This window comes from Chaetodon auriga, chromosome 16, assembly GCF_051107435.1.
Source record: "Chaetodon auriga isolate fChaAug3 chromosome 16, fChaAug3.hap1, whole genome shotgun sequence".
Lineage (NCBI taxonomy): Eukaryota > Metazoa > Chordata > Actinopteri > Chaetodontiformes > Chaetodontidae > Chaetodon > Chaetodon auriga.
The window spans coordinates 7,480,779-7,498,564 of record NC_135089.1 but is presented as its reverse complement, the minus strand read 5'-3'; the positions used below and the strand labels follow the sequence as shown (position 1 = coordinate 7,498,564).

The window sequence follows — 17,786 nt, the reverse complement described above, 5'->3', positions numbered from 1 at the left end:
TCCTATTGGACCAAGCCTCAACTCGTCATAGTGAAACAAAAATAAATAAATAAAAGAAACCAAGAAACTGACACCCACTCATTTTCACGTTTGTGTTTTTATTGATCAAGCACCTACACGTTGTTGACACTGTTCGACGACGTGCCATATGGAAGGAGTCGATGCTCATCCTTCGCTGGAGTTTAGCGGTACCTCTCAGACAGAGCCCAAGCCAAGCTCTGCAGAAACTTGTCCACTGAGACGTGGACCTCTGCAGTGAAGTCTGCGGGGAAGTACATGGCTGAAACCAAGATGATGTTGTGGGACAGCATCTGTGGTTGTGAAAAACGGAGAGTCAGTCAGTCATTGAACGCCTCTTTAGAGATTGAGACTTTACCTAAATTCCAATAAGACTTTACCTAAATTCTGATTATTATTATTATTATTATTATTATTATTATTATTATTATTATTATTATTATTATTATTAACCTTAAAGTTGGCAGGGTCCACCCGCAGCTTGAAGGCATGCAGCTCGCTGAGGGCGCTCATTTTACGGGTAAGATCATCAATGCCTTTGACGGCCTTCCCCACGGCCCCCATGATGACTGCGCCATGTTTCCTCACTTGTGGGTTTTGAGGAGTCAGATCCTGCCCCCAGTGGGAAAAGTAGGTCTTGGTCTGCGGGTAGGAAACCAACATTCTGAAGAAAACAAATAAATAGTTAGAAGTGACAAATGCGACAATGACTGAAAACTTGCACAGAAAACCTGCTTGTTGTACGTCACCGCACCTTGACCTTAATAAGAATGCATCATCATAATTTCACATCTGAATTGATACGCATGACTTTGAGTTTACCTGCCCAGAGCTTCAGCACCAATCTCGCCGGCCTTGCCTTCAATTTTGCTCCAGAAGTTCCTCACCTGGGTCTTGTCTTTCTCAGAGAGACTCATGTCTGCCTCGTAGTTTTCAGGAAGTAAGAGAAAAAGAATGGATCAAAAGATGCTGTCTAAGTGAATTTTTCATAGCGTCTTTATATCAAACCTAAGCGTACCACGCCCCTATCAAATATACCGCACCTCCGATAAGGAAACTGCCAGAAGTTGTCATTGCCAGTTTTACTTGATAAAACTTACCACTCCCCATGTATCACGTAATTGCCTGCCAATTTGGGGCCATGAAATGCTGAAATTTTGTCCTGTCTCATGGATGGGCCTGCAAAATGGTTCATGCTTGCTTATTTCAAAATGAATAGCCGTACATTTTCTCTATGTATAAGTACACTTACTTGCCAGCTAATTAGATACACCTAGTCTAATAGAAGAGTCCTGCATGAAGGTTTTACTGTTCAGTTTGTGTTGAAACTGTTTTAAGGGTGTTGATTCAGCTGTACACTGCTGTACTGTTACATCGGTCTACCTAATAAACTGGCAATTGAGTGCATGCATTTGTCATTGAAATCTCACCAGAAATTACTTTAACTTTAATGTTAGGTGGTTTTTTATATGTTATCTTCTGTAAACCATCCGTGAGCGGGACAGCATGGACGTCATTAATAGGAGGATGCAACTTGTCCAATCAGATGCTTCCTGGTCCGAGAGGCGGAGCATTTAGTAATTAATAAAAAATTGAAATCTCAAACGTTAATGTTTAGTAAAAAGCCTCGTGATCAGAGAACTTTTTGACAAGAGGAGACTTTCACACTGTCAGCATGGTCAAGTGGACAGATGCCGAGCGCACCGCAATCATCAACCTGTGGTCAAGCATCGATGTGGCTGAAGTCGGACCGCAGGCTCTGACCAGGTAGGATCTTGTTTTATAAGCGGGTCATGGATCACTGACTGTGTCGGCCTTTTTGGGAACCTTTTTTCATGTATCCAATGAATCACATCATTTCAGGCTTCTGATTGTGTATCCGTGGACTCAGAGACACTTCTCAACGTTTGGCGACCTTTCCACCAACGCCGCCATCCTCGGAAACCCAAAGGTGGCCGATCACGGTACGACAGTGATGGGCGGGCTGGAGAGAGCTGTGAAGAACATGGACGACATCAAGAATGCTTACTCCCAGCTGAGCGTCATGCACTCCGAGAAACTCCACGTGGATCCGGATAACTTCAGGGTATGTTACGACCTCTGACTCTATACCCTTCTTCATAAATGAATCTAAGTGACTTGCTCCCTTCATGCAACCCTGTCTATCATTCCTCTCACAGCTTCTTGCAGAATGCATCAGTGTGTGTATGGCTGCCAAGTTTGGCCCCTCCGTCTTCACCCCTGGTATCCAAGAAGCCTGGCAGAAGTTCCTGGCTGTGGTCGTCTCTGCTCTGGGCAAACAGTACCACTGAGGCTCTGGAAACGCCGTTCCACACAGACATGCAGCGGCCGTACTTCATGTCTCCTGGTCTGCAGTTCCACCAAATAAAACTCAAACGAAAGCATTACTCTTGGTGTGATCATTTGGAATAGCTTTTTTCCTCCCCTCAGCACTCAAAAGATTAGTTTCTTTGAAAAATTGCGGAATTGCTTGTAAATAAAAATATCCTGCAAGCAGTTACATGATCCCTGGGTCAACTTTACAGAGTCAATCAAAATTGTGTTCAATTCTCGTCATTATAATCATCCACCGTTTCTCATTTATCAATAAAAACTCAATTAAATACACAGCCATGAGTGAACATATGTAAAAGCTTGAAAATAAACTAACCTTTTATCACAAATATATTACATTATCACAATACTATAGTTAAAATAACTAAGTACATGTACTCAATTACTTTAGCAGCCAACAGTTTTGAAGTATTATACTTCTATTTTCTGCTATTTTATTGGCCTACTCCACTAAATTTCATTATATTCTCATGCTAATACTTTTGTACTTTAAGTTAAGTAAGGGTTTAGATGCACTAGTTTTATTTGTTTTGTGTGATTCTACAATGTGGCATTACTACTTTTACTTAAGTAAAATATCAGAACTTCCGTCTATATTTCAGGCGGTTTAAGGCTCCTATTGCCGTGCTTCATTATTGATTTTCACGATATTTAAATGGCACATTGGACAAGTTTATGTTGGTCATAACGGGTGCGGTCATCTTAATTTCGTGATAAAGGTATGAAAAATCATGTGCGCAACGGATAAAAAATGGGTGGCGTCAAGAAATTAATATCAACAACCAACAGGAAGTGGCTATGCTGCACAGAATGCCATACGCTTCTTGTACTTTTATTTCAAACATATGAAGAATAGTGTCCTTTCCAGGTCGACTAAAGACCAATAAAGCTGGAGCTCTGCTACTGTGTTATAGAAGACGTGTCATTTTGTGGCAGTTGTCAAAGCATGCAACAAATCGTTCAGTTCATTTCTGTGGTTAAAAAAGAATGTGGCATTTGAGGACAAGAAACAAACGTCTGATCATGGGCCGCAAATTCTGCATGAAGGAAATTTTGGTGATATTAAGGTAACCAGATAATTTATTCAGGCGGAAGAGGCCTGAATGTTTTCTGCGTACACTGATAGGAAGCCAGTCATCCAGCGATCTTCCTTTGACAATCACCCTCTCATGTGTGACTCCATGCTGCCTCATCATCGTCATTGAACAGAAGTATGGCAAGCCGTTCCTGCCAGAAATACGCCACATTCAGTCACGTTTCAACTTCATTACGGCGTAAAAAACGCCGTTTTTTCAGATTTTACGCCGTTTTTTACGCCGTAATGCGCAAAAAGAACGCCGCTTTTTACGCCGTAATGAAGTCCTCCAAGAACGCGCGTAAAAAACGGCGTTTTGCGCATCAAAACGCGCGTAAAATACGCGCGTTTGTGCGCACCACAACGCGCGTAAAAAACGGCGTTTTCCTAGTATGATAATAATCTCCACCCTTCTTTTCTCTCAGCCACTGAACTTGAAGTGTCTGCGCCCAATCGCTGATCAAACAGACCAAATCAGTTCAGCACAGAGCTCCTTTGTGGCATAGTTTGTCCTGACTTACCTTGTAGTTTCTCGTAGGTTAATATTTTGGGTGATAGGGAGGAACATATCCCATAAAATAACTTCGTCGTTATTTTAAATTCATCTTCCATGCATCGTTTATTTATTTTTCTTGGTCAATGCTTCTATGTTGTTGATTTTGTTGATTTTCACCGGTTTACTCCCTGGCCAATGAAGTGAAGTGGTACAGTGGTTAGAGCTCTGGAGACACACACACACACACACACGTATGTATATGTATGTATATGTATATGCAGCCAAAATATATATCTATATATCCTAACAATGCATGGAAGGGGAGTTTAAACAACGACAGAAATGAGAGGAAGTACAAGTACACACAGGCTTCTGCCACCATGTTTACTAACACAGGGCTGCAAAGTCAGTGGGTTTACATCCAAACAAATACATACAATACAAAGGATTCGAGTAATTAATGCCACTCGCACCTGTAAGCTAAAAGGTCTCTGTTTCAAAGTCCAGAGCTCTAACCACTGTACCACTTCTTCACTCCATTGGTCATGGAGTAAACCAGTGAAAATCAACAATAACACAGAAGCATTGACCAATAAATAAATAGATAGATAGATAGATAGATAGATAGATATGCATGGAAGAGGACGACGAAGTTAATTTATGGGATATGTTCCTGCCTATCACCCAAAATATTAACCTACGAGAAACTACAAGGTAAGTCAGGACAAACTATGCCACAAAGGAGCTCTGTGCTGAACTGATTTGGTCTGCTTGTCTTGATCAGCGATTGGGCGCAGACGCTTCAAGTTCAGTGGCTGAGAGAAAAGAAGGGTGGAGATTATTATCATACTAGGAAAACGCCGTTTTTTACGCGCGTTGTGGTGCGCACAAACGCGCGTATTTTACGCGCGTTTTGATGCGCAAAACGCCGTTTTTTACGCGCGTTCTTGGAGGACTTCATTACGGCGTAAAAAGCGGCGTTCTTTTTGCGCATTACGGCGTAAAAAACGGCGTAAAATCTGAAAAAACGGCGTTTTTTACGCCGTAATGAAGTTGAAACGCGACTGAATGTGGCGTATTTCTGGCAGGAACGGCTTGCCATACAGAAGAGCTGATCACTCCTCCCTGTAATGCGTAGAGGCAAATAGTGACCAAATACATTGATTGATCGACATCATGGCTGAGTGGACTGAGAACGAGCGCAGCACGGTCAGTGCTGTTTGGGAAAAAGTTGATATCGATGAGATTGGACCAGAAGCTTTGGCAAGGTAGAGGATATGATTTCCAACAATATGGTTAAGTATAATCAAGATTTTTATTACTTCTAATATCATTTTCAAAGTTTGTGTGACATCTCAACGTTTGCGTTTGTGTGGGGCAAATTTCTTGTGTTTAGATAAAACTCAATTCACTGTTAGGTCTCATTTCAGCACCAGGCGCTGTCCATAGCCTGCCACCTGATAGTCATTAGGTTTTACTCTATGTAGGCCTTATAAGACCTTTATTTTTATGATGTATGATCCACATTATATATCCGAAAACTTCCTAAAAGTTTTTAGGTTTTTAGTATTCATCCTCATCCTGTAACCTGCTGTTTCCTCCTTCAGCTTATATCTTGTAAACCAGCACAGCCTAAATTTGCAGTCAAGTTTCAGCCAGAGTTATACGTGATCTACGTGATCTCTCTCCCCCCCCCCCCCCCCAATCTATTATTATCTTAAAATCTCGTAATACCTTTAAACTCAGCATGCATAATAACTATCTCTCACACTGACAGGGTGCTGATCGTCTACCCCTGGACCGAGCGTTATTTCGGTAGATTTGGGGATATCTTCACCGCAACTGCTGTTTTGAATAACGCCAAAGTGGCAGCCCACGGTAGAGTGGTGCTGAAGGCTCTGGACAAAGCGGTGAAGGACATGGACAACATCAAAGGGACATATGCTGATCTGAGCCGGTTGCACTGCGAAAAACTCAACGTGGACCCCGATAACTTTAGAGTAGGCAACAATTTTCCTCAAATCCAAAGCATCATATTTACGCATTACTGTATTCTACGTTAAGTTCAAACAGCGGACCATGTTGCACAGCAGTGATGTCTTTTTGTTTTGTCCGCAGCTGTTGGCCGATTGCATCACCATCACTGTCGCCTGCAAACTCAGGAGCGCCCTTAACCCTCAGGTCCAGGCTACCTGGCAGAAGTTCCTGTCTGTTGTTGTTGATGGTATGAGCAGTCAGTACTCCTGAAGAGCTGATCAAACTCTGCTGGGGTAAAAAATAAAACAAAACTCATAATTAAACCCTGTGTGTTTATCTCAGTGGCGGACATAATCATGCAAGGTATCACCTGAAGCAACCTGAAAAATTATCCTCATTATGCTCAAGCAACTGAATACTTGGTTAAAAGATTCAGTTTGCATGTGTTGCAGTATCCTCAGTGTGTGGCATAATGGTGAAAAACGTTGACATTGATGCCTTTTTTTTTATAAATATACTGAGTTTTTCAATAGATAATTAGAGACACCCTGGGGTCTAAAACGGAAGTACGAGTTATTTCCAATGTGGAGAAACCATTTAATATCAAAATTAAATTAAATTATACATTATTACTATTAAACTAAAATGTGTATACATATCTATAGACTGTATAAAGGTGTCTGGGTTTTATTCATTGCCACGTGTTCCACTCGTTCCTGTCATCCCTTCACATATGGAATTTCTTAATTATACAGTATGTAACAACAAATAACGTCTCAGCTGGACAAGGCTACACAATTACGTGTCAATATGGGAGTGGTAACATGAAAAACACACCAACGAAAGAAAAAAAGAAAAAAATATTTCACGTGTCCATTAATTGATTATATATTGCTAAATGATTGCTAGAACGTCAACATGGACTGTAAACTGATTCTTAAGATGGATATTAGCCCCAGTGTATTCATTTGACCGGACCCCAGTGTTCTTTCAAGGGATTTTATTAACTTAAGTTGACAGAGCACACACAGAGTACTTATCCACAATAGGAAACCGTGTTGAACTAAATTTGTGAACTTGTGGTTCTACCCAGTTACGCAGGTAGAGAGCAACCTCTACTGGCGAAACCTACCACACCTTGGCACAGTTTATGGTGCGACATCTTCCAAAAAGGACTCTAAATTGCCCTATCGTCAATTAAACAAGGAACTAACAGAGAATAATATTACGAAATATAAATCGTGCTCATGTCTTTGTCTGAAAAGGTGAAATATCCATTTCCAAGGCCAACTGATAAAAGTTATCACTCAACCAGAGGTCCAGGCAAAACACAGAATTACCCTCACTTCCATGGAGTTGGTGACTTTGTGACCTTGATCTGTGGTCCCGCTGATGATAGACCTTTGTGTGGTGATGGGGCAGCAATGCTGTACTTTGGGAGAGTTGAGTGATTATAATCAGTGTCAGGTAGCTGTACGAATTGTGAGTGCAGATGCAGTAAAAGGCAGGAGACTAAAAACTGCGTTACAATGGAGTTTATTGTGTTGAGAAAATACGACATGGACCACAATCAAATTGCTAATAACTGCTAAATAACAAACTGAAAGTTGAGACTGCTAATGGTTTGTCATAAAAACACAATAGCGCGTGAGGCAGGAATTCAATGTTCAGTCACTGGCTCGAGCTGCAGGGTCAGACCTTCTACTTTTTATCTCACAGTCATGCGGTTCCGTGGGAGCAGATTTTACAATATCATTCTAATGGAGGGGCATGACTCTGCCTGTAATATTTAAAGATTGAGCATGTGCGAATGTGCCTGTGGTGGGACGGAGATGGACGTTTGAGAGACCACTAGATGGCGCTCCAGATCAATTATATACGGCTAGGCTCAACGTTGTTCTGTAAGGGGCTCAGTATACAGTCCCGGTTAAAAGTTTGGACATACCTTCTCATTCAATGTTTTTTTTTTTTTTTTTTTCCCCCTTCCTTGTAGATTAATTTTGAATACATCCAAGCTATAAAGGAACACATATGAAATTATGTAGTAAACAAAAAGTGTTAAACAAATCAGAATATGTTTTAAATTTTATCTTATTCAAAGTAGCTACAATTTGCTTTGATGACTGCTTTGCACACTCTTGGCATTCTCTCAATCAGCTTCATGAGGTAGTCACCTGGAATGGTTTTCAATTAACAGGTGTACCTTGTCAAGAGTTAATTTCTGGAATTTATTGCCTTCTTAATGTGTTTGAGACCATCAGTTGTGTTGTGCAGAGGTAGGGTTGGTACAAAGGTCTGTACAGTGAATAGCCCTACTGTTCTAATCCATATTATGGCAAGAACCACTCAACTAAGTAAAGAGAAACAACAGTCCATAATACCTTTCCGACATGAAGGTCAGTCAATCCAGAAAATTTCAAGAACTTTGAACGTATCCTCAAGTGCAGTCGCAAAGAACATCATATGCTATGATTTCACTGGCTCTCATGAGGACCGCCACAGGAAAGGAAGACCAAGAGTTACCTCTGCTGTAGAAGACAAGTTCATCAGCGTTACCGGCCTCAGAAAGCACAAAGAGCACAAACAGCGCCTCAGATTAGAGCCCACATAAATGCTTCACAGAGTTCAAGTAGCAGACACGTCTCAACATCAACTGTTCAGAGGAAATTGTGTGAATCAGGCCTCCTTGGTCGGATTACTGCAAAGAAGCCACTTCTGAGGAAGAACAAGAAGAAGAAGAGAATTGCTTGGGCCAAGAAACACAAGGAATGGACATTAGACCAGTGGAAATCTGCCCTTTGGTTAGATGAGTCCAAATTTGAGATTTTTGGCTCCAGCCGCCATGTCTTTGTGAGACGCAGAAAAGGTGAGCGAATGGTTTTTACATTTGTGGTTCCCACCATGAAGTATGGAGGAGGAGGTGTGATGGTGTGGGGTGCTTTGCTGGTGACATAGTTGGTGATTTATTCACAATTCAAGACACACTTAACCAGCATGGCTACCACAGGACTCTGCAGCCATCCCATCTGGTTTGTGCTTAGTGGGACCATCATTTGTTTTTCAACATGACAGTGACCCCCAACACACCTCCAGGTTCTGCAAAGTCAAACCAGCCATCAAGTGCTCAGCACCTCTGGCAACTCCTTCAAGACTGGTGGAAAACCATTCCAGGTGTGTTCCTTCATAATTTGGATGTATTAACCTGCAAGGAAGAAAAAAAAATCAAATAAAGAAAAAACACTGAATCAGAAGGTATGTCCAAACTTGTGACTGGTACTATATATCAGTTGAAGGCCAGATACATTTTCCCCATATGAATTACAACAATAGACCTGTTAATTTTTAATATGGTATACTCACTTCAAATCAGGCATGTTTTTATATGCGTCTGAGCTCTGTTTCTATGTTATTGGTGCATTTACGGACATAACTGATGTGAACATTTAACAGAATCAGAACACATTAAAAACTATGTTCTGTAAGTCTCTATATCATAGCACCTGCTAAAAACTTTGGAGGTAATATTGGGTCCCATCCCAATGTTTTGCCTTTTCACCAACTGTGCAAATAGCCAAATCACTGCGCTGGGGTTTGCTGGGTTTCTGCCAGGAGTTCTAATGTCATGTAGCCACTGTAGTGGCTACGGGGTATAAGTCCCGCAAAAAAGTGACACTAAAAACTCAAAGTACTCATAAAATATAGTTTCTCCAAACGGGTTTGTTATTTTGGGTAGTTATTATCACTGTAATCTATGTCCAAGAGTCAATTTCTCCAGAAAAGATCGTTGTTTATTCGTTATTTGACACTATAAACAGACTTTGACCTCCTCGAGCTTTTATTTTGGTACTTCCGGTTGCCTGCATCTTGAATTTGCATATTAGTTAAATATTTCGTTTCATCCATCCATCCAACATTTACATTTAACATTTAGATTTAGATTCAACATTTAGATTTAATATTTAGATTCTGATTTTGATTTAACATTTAGGCGTAACATTTAGATTTAACATTTAGATTTAGATTAAACTTTTCGATTAAACATTTAGATTTAGATTTAATTATTTAATAAATTATCAAAGTTAACAAATATTGTGTTAAATGTGCTAAAAAGTGACTTTCTAAAATTCACACCATTTTTTAAAACATGATTTGAAGCTAAATGTGACAAAATGTTGCTGTTATTTTCAGCATGACCAACTTTACAAACGGCACTCCATAGCAGAGAACTCCGATGTTCTTTATCAAAGCAAATACATTGAGGAAATCTCCCCAAAGACCACAAGTTGATTTCTGTTGGATGAACTTTTTTTGGTCAGTTGCTTAAAGGCTTTTTGCATATGTGCTTGTGCACGACAAAGTCTTGGATATTGAAAGCAACGCTGATAGGATCAATTCGAGAAAACACCGTTTTGGAGTGTTTCCAGACGAATGGGATTTGGTGTCATCATGCCAAAGAATATAAGCAGTGAGGAAAACTACAATCGAAAGACAGCAGACAAACAGTTTGCATTCTGTCTGTTTCCTGCCGAAAAACAGAACAGAGATCCAAAAATATCCTGAAGAAAAGGTTTCTTTGGGATGTTTGTATTAAAATTTTTTCAATTAAGTATTTTTGTCATACCAAAGTTTCAGATAAGTGCGATGAGGGTTTGAGTAATATTAATGAGCCACTTAGAAGACATATAAGCCCGTCATGAGCCATGTTGTGGGTTAGATTCACAAAATCGTTTAACAAACGACACTAAGAGGTATCTCTCGAGAAGGAACAGCCATGGTTATTTGGTACCTTACCTGGCAAAGGTGTGAGGTCCGTTCGACCTCTGGAAGGACGCTCAGCATCTGTTCGTTCTGCTTTGGTGTTTTCCGACAGTGTGACAGTGTGTTTCCAGATGTGAACAGATATAGCCTATTGTTTCACGCCCCTGGCCCCACATTCTCCGCCCCGGGGACCAACGTGAGCATGAGTGACACAGATTTTTATGAGAGTCCACACATATCATGAAAGGTCAAAGCAGTGGAACTGAAGCTAAAAACGTGGAGTCTAGTGTCCGACACGTTTCTTTATTTATTTATAATACAAGCGCTTTATCTGTCATATGTACAACACTGTCGTTAACAATGAAATTCTTTATTTTTGGCTCCCTCTAATGCTCTTATAACATACATAAAAAGAGAATCACCCAAGAAAAAAGGAGGAATCAACTGAACCTATTAGGATCACGCACCACTGGTTCTCAGCAGCCCAACAAAGCTTTAGCCAAGCAATCAATTAACCCGGAGTGCAATTAACCGAAATAGACAGTGAAGTAACTTCAACTTGGACCACACTCGTCGCGCTGTGTGTCAGCTGAGCTCCTTCTAATCTTGTTCCCCTCTGAGCGGATCCGCCCTTTTTTCTCTCCAGTTGTGATTCAGATAAACTTCTTGCCGGCAACTTCACCGCAAATGACCTCAGTCTTCGTTCTGATAATCAAATCCTTGAATATTAATTAATTGCACAGCCTAGATTTCAAATCAGTGTGTCTGGACTGTCATAGATGTTTACGTCGTACAGGCCCACGTTTAACTGTTCATACAGCCATATCTGTTCTTTGAATTAGCCTACAGAATTTTTAATTGCTTCCCTTTTAGTTTACTGTAATGTGCTGTAAACAATGACGCTATAAAGCTTTACTTAGGGGAAAAGTAAAAAGTCTTCCATTAGTGAGGATTAACACCAGAAACAATCTTTCGATTTATTGAATATGAAGTGAAGTATATGAAGTAACTTTCTTGGTGAAAACGCTCACAAAACGTATTTGCAGTTTGAGCAGGACCTCATATTACTCATAAGCTATGAATTGAATTTGTAACTGGTCTTCCTGCTCTGACTAGTTTAAATTCGTCATTTCAGCTGGCTGTCACTGGAAGTTTGTGCTTTGGACTTTATAAAGTATGCACAATTTAAAGAACTTCTTGAGTTTCTGAAGTGAAGACACTTTGAAAATTAGGATGCATCTGGTTTCGTCGTGTACTTCAAATTAGTCCTCAAGGGTTTCTTTCTTTCTTTCTTTCTTTCTTTCCTATTCTTTATCTCATGCAAGCTGCAACATATCATTTGGAACCTGTCCAAATGCCACACAGCCTCCTATCTTGGAGGTGGCACGGGTGTGCCCATACCCTGTTTTATGTATAAAACCCCCCACGGTTTGGGCTGATCCCTGCATTTCAACGTCAACCAAACAATCACCAGGCAAGATGAGTCTCTCCCCTAAGGACAAGGCCACAGTGAAGACCCTCTGGAGCAAAGTGTCCAGCAAGGCCGATGACATCGGCGCTGATGCTCTGTCCAGGTAAACACGATCCCACCTAACTGCTCTGTTTTTGGTTTGTTTTCCACTTGTTACTCGCTCGCTTATTCACTTGCTAACGTTTATGACGCAGGATGCTGGTGGTGTACCCGCAGACCAAGACTTACTTCTCCCACTGGAAGGACCTGAGCCCCGGCTCTGGCCCGGTGAAGAAGCACGGACAGACCGTGATGACTGGAGTTGCTGATGCTGTGAGCAAAATCGACGATCTGAGTGCGGGTCTCCTGAGTCTCAGTGAGCTGCACGCCTTCACTCTGCGTGTGGACCCTGCCAACTTCAAGGTAGACCTCACTGATGATGATTTACACGTTTCTCTCTCTCTCTCTCTCTCTCTCTCTCTCTCTCTCTCTCTCTCTCTCTCTCTCTCTCTCTGTCCACAGCGGATATAAGGTTGGTGTTCTTGTGGTTCTTATAACCTTTTGATATTGAGCCTTAAACACTCTGTAATCTTAGTGTAAACTACGAGTATTGTGTCCATCTTAAGTATCTATCTTGGATTAAAGTGTCATTATCCTCCTTTCACAGATTCTCATTCACAACATCCTTGTGGTCATGGCCATCATGTTCCCCAACGAATTCACCCCTGAGGCCCATGTGGCCATGGACAAGTTCCTGGCTGCCCTGGCTCGTGCCCTGGCTGAGAAATACCGATGAACTGCAATGAGGAGCAGATGGCGGACAGCTGCACGGGCTTGAATACTCTGTCAGTCTGAATATGAATAAAAGGTCGAATGCAATGAAACTGTTCTTGGGCTGAAGTGAATTTCTATCGCGTAAAAGGGTTTCCAGACAGGTTCACAGCATGCATGACATCAACTTTGTATATTTATATCGGAAGTGCTCAAGTCAGCGATATTTCAGCATTACTTAAGTATTGGTTATTGGTTAAGAGAATGGCTTTACATAGTATAATATACATATTATTACCATCATTATTATTATCATTATTGTAACACTTTTAATAAGGGTACAAATCATGTATTTAAGTAATGCATGGCTAATGATGATTTAATATATGCATTATATATGCATAATATATTGTCTTTATGTGATTAGTTCACACTTAATAGATTGCTACTTAAGGAATGTTAATTCACAGTTTTTTCATGCATTAACGGATATGTGACCAACTTAGCTGAATTCTAGTCAGGTGAAACTTTATTTCAGATTTCATTAGACTTCTCTTCTAACCCACTGTATTGGTAAAGGGACATGTAATAATGTGATTTAATAAAAATATATATATATATATATATATATATATGTTACAATACGTCAAAATATAACATTTTGAAAGTGGTCACACTTAATAGATTATTACTTAAGGAATGTTAATTCACAGTTACTTCATGCATTAATCGATATGTGACCAACTTAGCTGAATTCTCGTTAGATGAAACTTTATTTCAGATTTCATTTGGCTTCTCTTCTAGGCCACTGTATGTGATTTAATAATAATACATTATAATAGGTCAAAATATGTTATTTTGAAAGTGGTCACTCTGCATAATGAGTACTTTTACATTTTACACTTAAGTACGTTAAGCTGATAATATGTCATTTTGCTGAAGTTCAGTTTTTAATGCAGGACCTTTACTCGAGTCTTACTTTTACGTTGAGGCACTGAAATCTTGAATGCATATGAATACTTAATTTCCCCTCTGAAAATATGTGAATATACACTGTGAACAACTTGATAATATGGCCATAAACATAGACAGTGAAAAAACATAGAGTTTGTTGAATATGCTTATTGTTTTATTTATTTATGCTTTGTGACATGGCTAAAAACAAGGAGCTTTTCCAACAAATTAGATCATCTTCTGCTGCAGCTCTCTAGTGGTACTGCCTTCCCAGGGAGGACACCACAACTGCCAGGAACTTCTGGAAGGCTGCCTGCATGTCAGCAGTGAAGGCTGAACCCAGCTTTGCAGCAACCACGATGGTCAGGCAGTCAGACAGCAGCTGCAACAAACATCAGAAAATATTAGCATGAAAGGTGGGACGGTTTTTGGAATAATGGTTCAATATGGACAGCTGCATTAATTCCACAACTTTACCCTGAAATTGTCGGGGTCGACGTGCAGTTTCTCGGAGTGCAGCACACTCAGCTCAGCATAGGTTTCCTTGATGTTGTCCATGTTCTTCACAGCCCGGTCCAGACCGTGGAGGATAGTTTTTCCATGAGTCGCTATCTTTGCGTTTGCATTAATAGCAGCGGCGTTGTAGAGGTTTCCAAAGTTGCCGAAATACCTCTGAGTCCAGGGGTAGACGACCAGACACCTGAGGAAACATGCAAAAACACGCATCATTTGCAATTCTGAAAATGTCCCTGTTAATACACCAATTACTTACTTGTGGCATTCGCATTAAGGCGAAAATCTGTAAGCAGAAAAGATCTCTTACCTGATGAGAGCTGCAGGTCCCACGGTCTCATAGTCCATCTTGGAGAAGATGTCCTGGATAGTAGCGCGCTCGAAGTCTGTCCATTCGACCATTTTGCAGGCTGCAGATTTGTTCCACAAGTATGTGGTTCGGTACCAGATGCAACTGTTTATAAATGAAAGGTTTCACTCCTCCCTGAAATGAACGATTGGATGAGTAACACGGGGGGCTGGCCAAGTATTGCTCTACAGATTTGCAAAAACGATAAGAAAAGGACAAATCTGCACTGCCTAGATTGTCTGAAGCTGGGAAAATGGATATTGCTGGTTGCTTTCCGTAATAACATTCGCAACTTTTCTGCCACGATCATAAAATATGTGTGAATTTCATGTGCAGTCCAAAGAAGGCTGGCAGGACGGAAACGAATTATTTTTACAGGATCGGGCCAGATTTCAGAAACGCCAGATATGCTTAAAAATCACTAATTGTCTAATTTTATGCTACTGTATTCCCATTTAACGCAAATTGAAATGCAATCCTAGCAGCTTTCTGTCTGATAATGTTTTCCATCAGTGTAACCACCTTGTCTGATGCGAGTGTAATGTAAATAAATGGTGTTGTGGTTGACTTCGCCATACACAAGCAAATGTACCCGCAAAGAAGTAATAGATGCAGTAGAGGGCGCTCGTACACATCATGCAGCTCTGTTCATGACTGGAAGTGATGCAACAATCTACTCATGGTGAGGATTTATTGCAGGCTGCTTTGCAACATTGAAACATTACCAGCCAATTAAAATAATTTTTGCAAAGCCACAACTGATAAATGGCCTTCTTCGAGCCCAGTTTAGCTGATTTATTTATCAGAACGCAGTTACGCTTGCAGATCTGCAGTTTACACTATCAGTACAAACTAAAATGCATTTTTTTAATCATAAGAAATTAGTATTTAACATCCTCGTAGTCATTCACAAGTTCAATATGCCTCATATTTATGGCTTTATTTTGCTATAACGCCTCCCGGTTGCAGATCCTGTGATGGATGTGCGACCGCAATGTAGCTGCACTGGGAAACAACATGCACTAGTCGGCGTATTGTAATGATCCTCATTATTTCTGGGGTATTGTCTGAAGTTGACTATCGTTAACAGAATGGTGGTTTATTTTACCCTGTACCTGGTACAGCTCCATGATCTCTCGCCGCTTGATTGGCCGGTGAGCGCAGCGTCAGCGCTGGGCTGTCTAGCTGTGGTTCACATTTCGGGTGTGTCACTCACACCGGTCAACCAGCAGACTACTCTGGACAGCTCCATCACAGACAATCACAACGTGGTGTGCTGGTCGACCGTCATATTTATGTTACTTTATAAACCAAAAATGAAATAGCTGAAAGTATTTATTCTATGTGAATCTGTTCGTTAATTATAAGATAGCCTGCTATATATTCTGGTAGGAGGCTCAGGAGCCCCCCCCCCAATACCACTTTATGTTTTATATACACTATATATTCCTCATACTGTTCACTGCACTGCACGTGTCACTTCTTTACATACTGTGTTGCATATGTTTTGCAGTTTTAATGAAATTACTTACATTACCTGCGCATACCTTAAACATGTTTATCCCTCACGGCTCATACCTCATACTTCATGCACTGCTTGTATGTATTTATACTTTGGATATTATGACTATTTGCACTTTTGATTAGATGCTAAATTGCATTTCGTTCTCTCTGTGCTGCACTCTGACGATGACAATGGCAATGAATCTAATCTAATCTACATATTACCACAACGTCTTTTCCAAGCAACTATTAACGAATGACTGAAGTTCTTAGCCTGTCAGCGTCCCAGTAGATCTCATTTTCTGCACAGACACAAGTTCTTAACCAATTCCTCCACAGAAACGTTTGATGAATAAGCACTGAGCCACCTGCTGCAGATTGTGCAGGCCTGTGATTAGCTGAGAGGTGAGGAGGCGAGCGCACCTTGAAAGCAATACTATTCAAAAAAGATATTGATTTTTTATTATTGCTGTTGTTGCTGTTGCTGCTGCTGCTGTTGTTGTTGTTGTTGTTGTTGTTGTTGTTGTTGTTGTTGTTGTTGTTGTTAAAAGTATGTGTATACCGAGAGGTGTCAAAGGTAGGCAGACTAAGAAGAAGAGACGGACATCTGGACAATTCATATTTATTCATTTTATTGACCAAGCCCTTCTGTTAAAAGGGATGTTAACTTTGTTGTGTCTACATGTCTTATGCATGCAGTCGATGCTCCTGGATCACTGGAGTTTAGCGGTATCTCTCGGACAGAGCCAAAGCCAGGTTCTGCAGGAACTTGTCGAAGGAGAGGTGGACCTCTGGAGTGAAATCTCCGGGGAAGTACATGGACATCACCAAGATGATGTTGTGGGCCAGCATCTGCGGTTGTGCAAAAAATGATAAATTCAAGTCAGCAACAAGGAAAACACATATCTTGATTGAGTTAAACCACCTATCCCACTTAAGAAGATGAAATCAATTCACGTTTTAACTTTAATATAGAAAATCCATGCACTAATGTCCATTTCTATTTTTACGGTACATTAGGTCCGGTCTACAACATTATGCTGCAACTTTACCCTGAAGTTGGCAGGATCCACTCTGAGCTTGAAGGCATGCAGCTCGCTGAGGGCGGACAGAGCACCAACAAGGTCATCAATCTTTCCGACGGCTTCCCCAACGGCTGCCATGATGGTTGCACCATGCTTTTTCACCTGTGGGGAGTCAGGACTCAGATCAGCCCAGTGGGAAAAATAGGTCTTGGTCTGCGGGTACACAGTCAGCATCCTGTTAAACATGGATGACAGAGCGAAGAATTAATGACAACCAATAGCATGTGCATTTCAGCAACAAATAAAAATAAATAAATAAATAAATAAATAAATAAATAAATAAATAAATAAATAAATAAAAAAGAGCTTACCTGGCCAGAGCCTCAGCTCCAATCTCGGCGGCCTTCGGGGACGCTTTGTCCCAGATAGACTTCACCACGGACTTGTCTTTTCCAGAGAGGCTCATGACTGCCTTTTCTTCAAGTTTTCTGAATTGAAAGAAAATATTGTCATATGAAGACGCTGGTTAACGACCTTTTTTA

The 17,786-nt window shown here is 40.7% G+C and overlaps 6 protein-coding genes across 6 annotated transcripts; 3 read left to right on the top strand and 3 right to left on the bottom strand.

Moving 5' to 3' along the window:
* Positions 1–78: 78 nt before the first annotated feature.
* LOC143334517 (hemoglobin subunit alpha-B-like) lies at positions 79–1,002 on the bottom strand. Its single transcript, XM_076753342.1, has 3 exons — positions 841–1,002; positions 472–682; positions 79–311 (listed from the first exon to the last, which is right to left on the bottom strand). The coding sequence occupies exons 1-3, from the start codon at positions 933–935 to the stop codon at positions 183–185; spliced, it is 435 nt and encodes a 144-aa protein (XP_076609457.1). The 5' UTR covers positions 936–1,002; the 3' UTR covers positions 79–182.
* Positions 1,003–1,626: 624 nt separating this feature from the next.
* Positions 1,627–2,426, top strand: LOC143334373 (hemoglobin subunit beta-A-like). The gene is made up of 3 exons (XM_076753149.1): positions 1,627–1,785; positions 1,882–2,104; positions 2,199–2,426. Exons 1-3 carry the CDS (start codon positions 1,694–1,696, stop codon positions 2,328–2,330), a joined length of 447 nt encoding a protein of 148 aa, XP_076609264.1. The 5' UTR covers positions 1,627–1,693; the 3' UTR covers positions 2,331–2,426.
* Positions 2,427–5,061: 2,635 nt separating this feature from the next.
* On the top strand, positions 5,062–6,216 carry LOC143334538 (hemoglobin cathodic subunit beta-like). The gene is made up of 3 exons (XM_076753364.1): positions 5,062–5,212; positions 5,722–5,944; positions 6,063–6,216. The coding sequence occupies exons 1-3, from the start codon at positions 5,121–5,123 to the stop codon at positions 6,189–6,191; spliced, it is 444 nt and encodes a 147-aa protein (XP_076609479.1). The 5' UTR covers positions 5,062–5,120; the 3' UTR covers positions 6,192–6,216.
* A 5,942-nt stretch (positions 6,217–12,158) lies between these two features.
* Positions 12,159–12,925, top strand: LOC143333959 (hemoglobin embryonic subunit alpha-like). Its single transcript, XM_076752385.1, has 3 exons — positions 12,159–12,253; positions 12,345–12,552; positions 12,797–12,925. Exons 1-3 carry the CDS (start codon positions 12,159–12,161, stop codon positions 12,923–12,925), a joined length of 432 nt encoding a protein of 143 aa, XP_076608500.1.
* A 1,140-nt stretch (positions 12,926–14,065) lies between these two features.
* On the bottom strand, positions 14,066–14,783 carry LOC143333991 (hemoglobin subunit beta-like). The gene is made up of 3 exons (XM_076752435.1): positions 14,678–14,783; positions 14,332–14,554; positions 14,066–14,236 (listed from the first exon to the last, which is right to left on the bottom strand). Exons 1-3 carry the CDS (start codon positions 14,767–14,769, stop codon positions 14,108–14,110), a joined length of 444 nt encoding a protein of 147 aa, XP_076608550.1. The 5' UTR covers positions 14,770–14,783; the 3' UTR covers positions 14,066–14,107.
* A 2,051-nt stretch (positions 14,784–16,834) lies between these two features.
* On the bottom strand, positions 16,835–17,770 carry LOC143334465 (hemoglobin subunit alpha-A). Its single transcript, XM_076753284.1, has 3 exons — positions 17,616–17,770; positions 17,272–17,479; positions 16,835–17,071 (listed from the first exon to the last, which is right to left on the bottom strand). The coding sequence occupies exons 1-3, from the start codon at positions 17,708–17,710 to the stop codon at positions 16,943–16,945; spliced, it is 432 nt and encodes a 143-aa protein (XP_076609399.1). The 5' UTR covers positions 17,711–17,770; the 3' UTR covers positions 16,835–16,942.
* Positions 17,771–17,786: the final 16 nt, after the last annotated feature.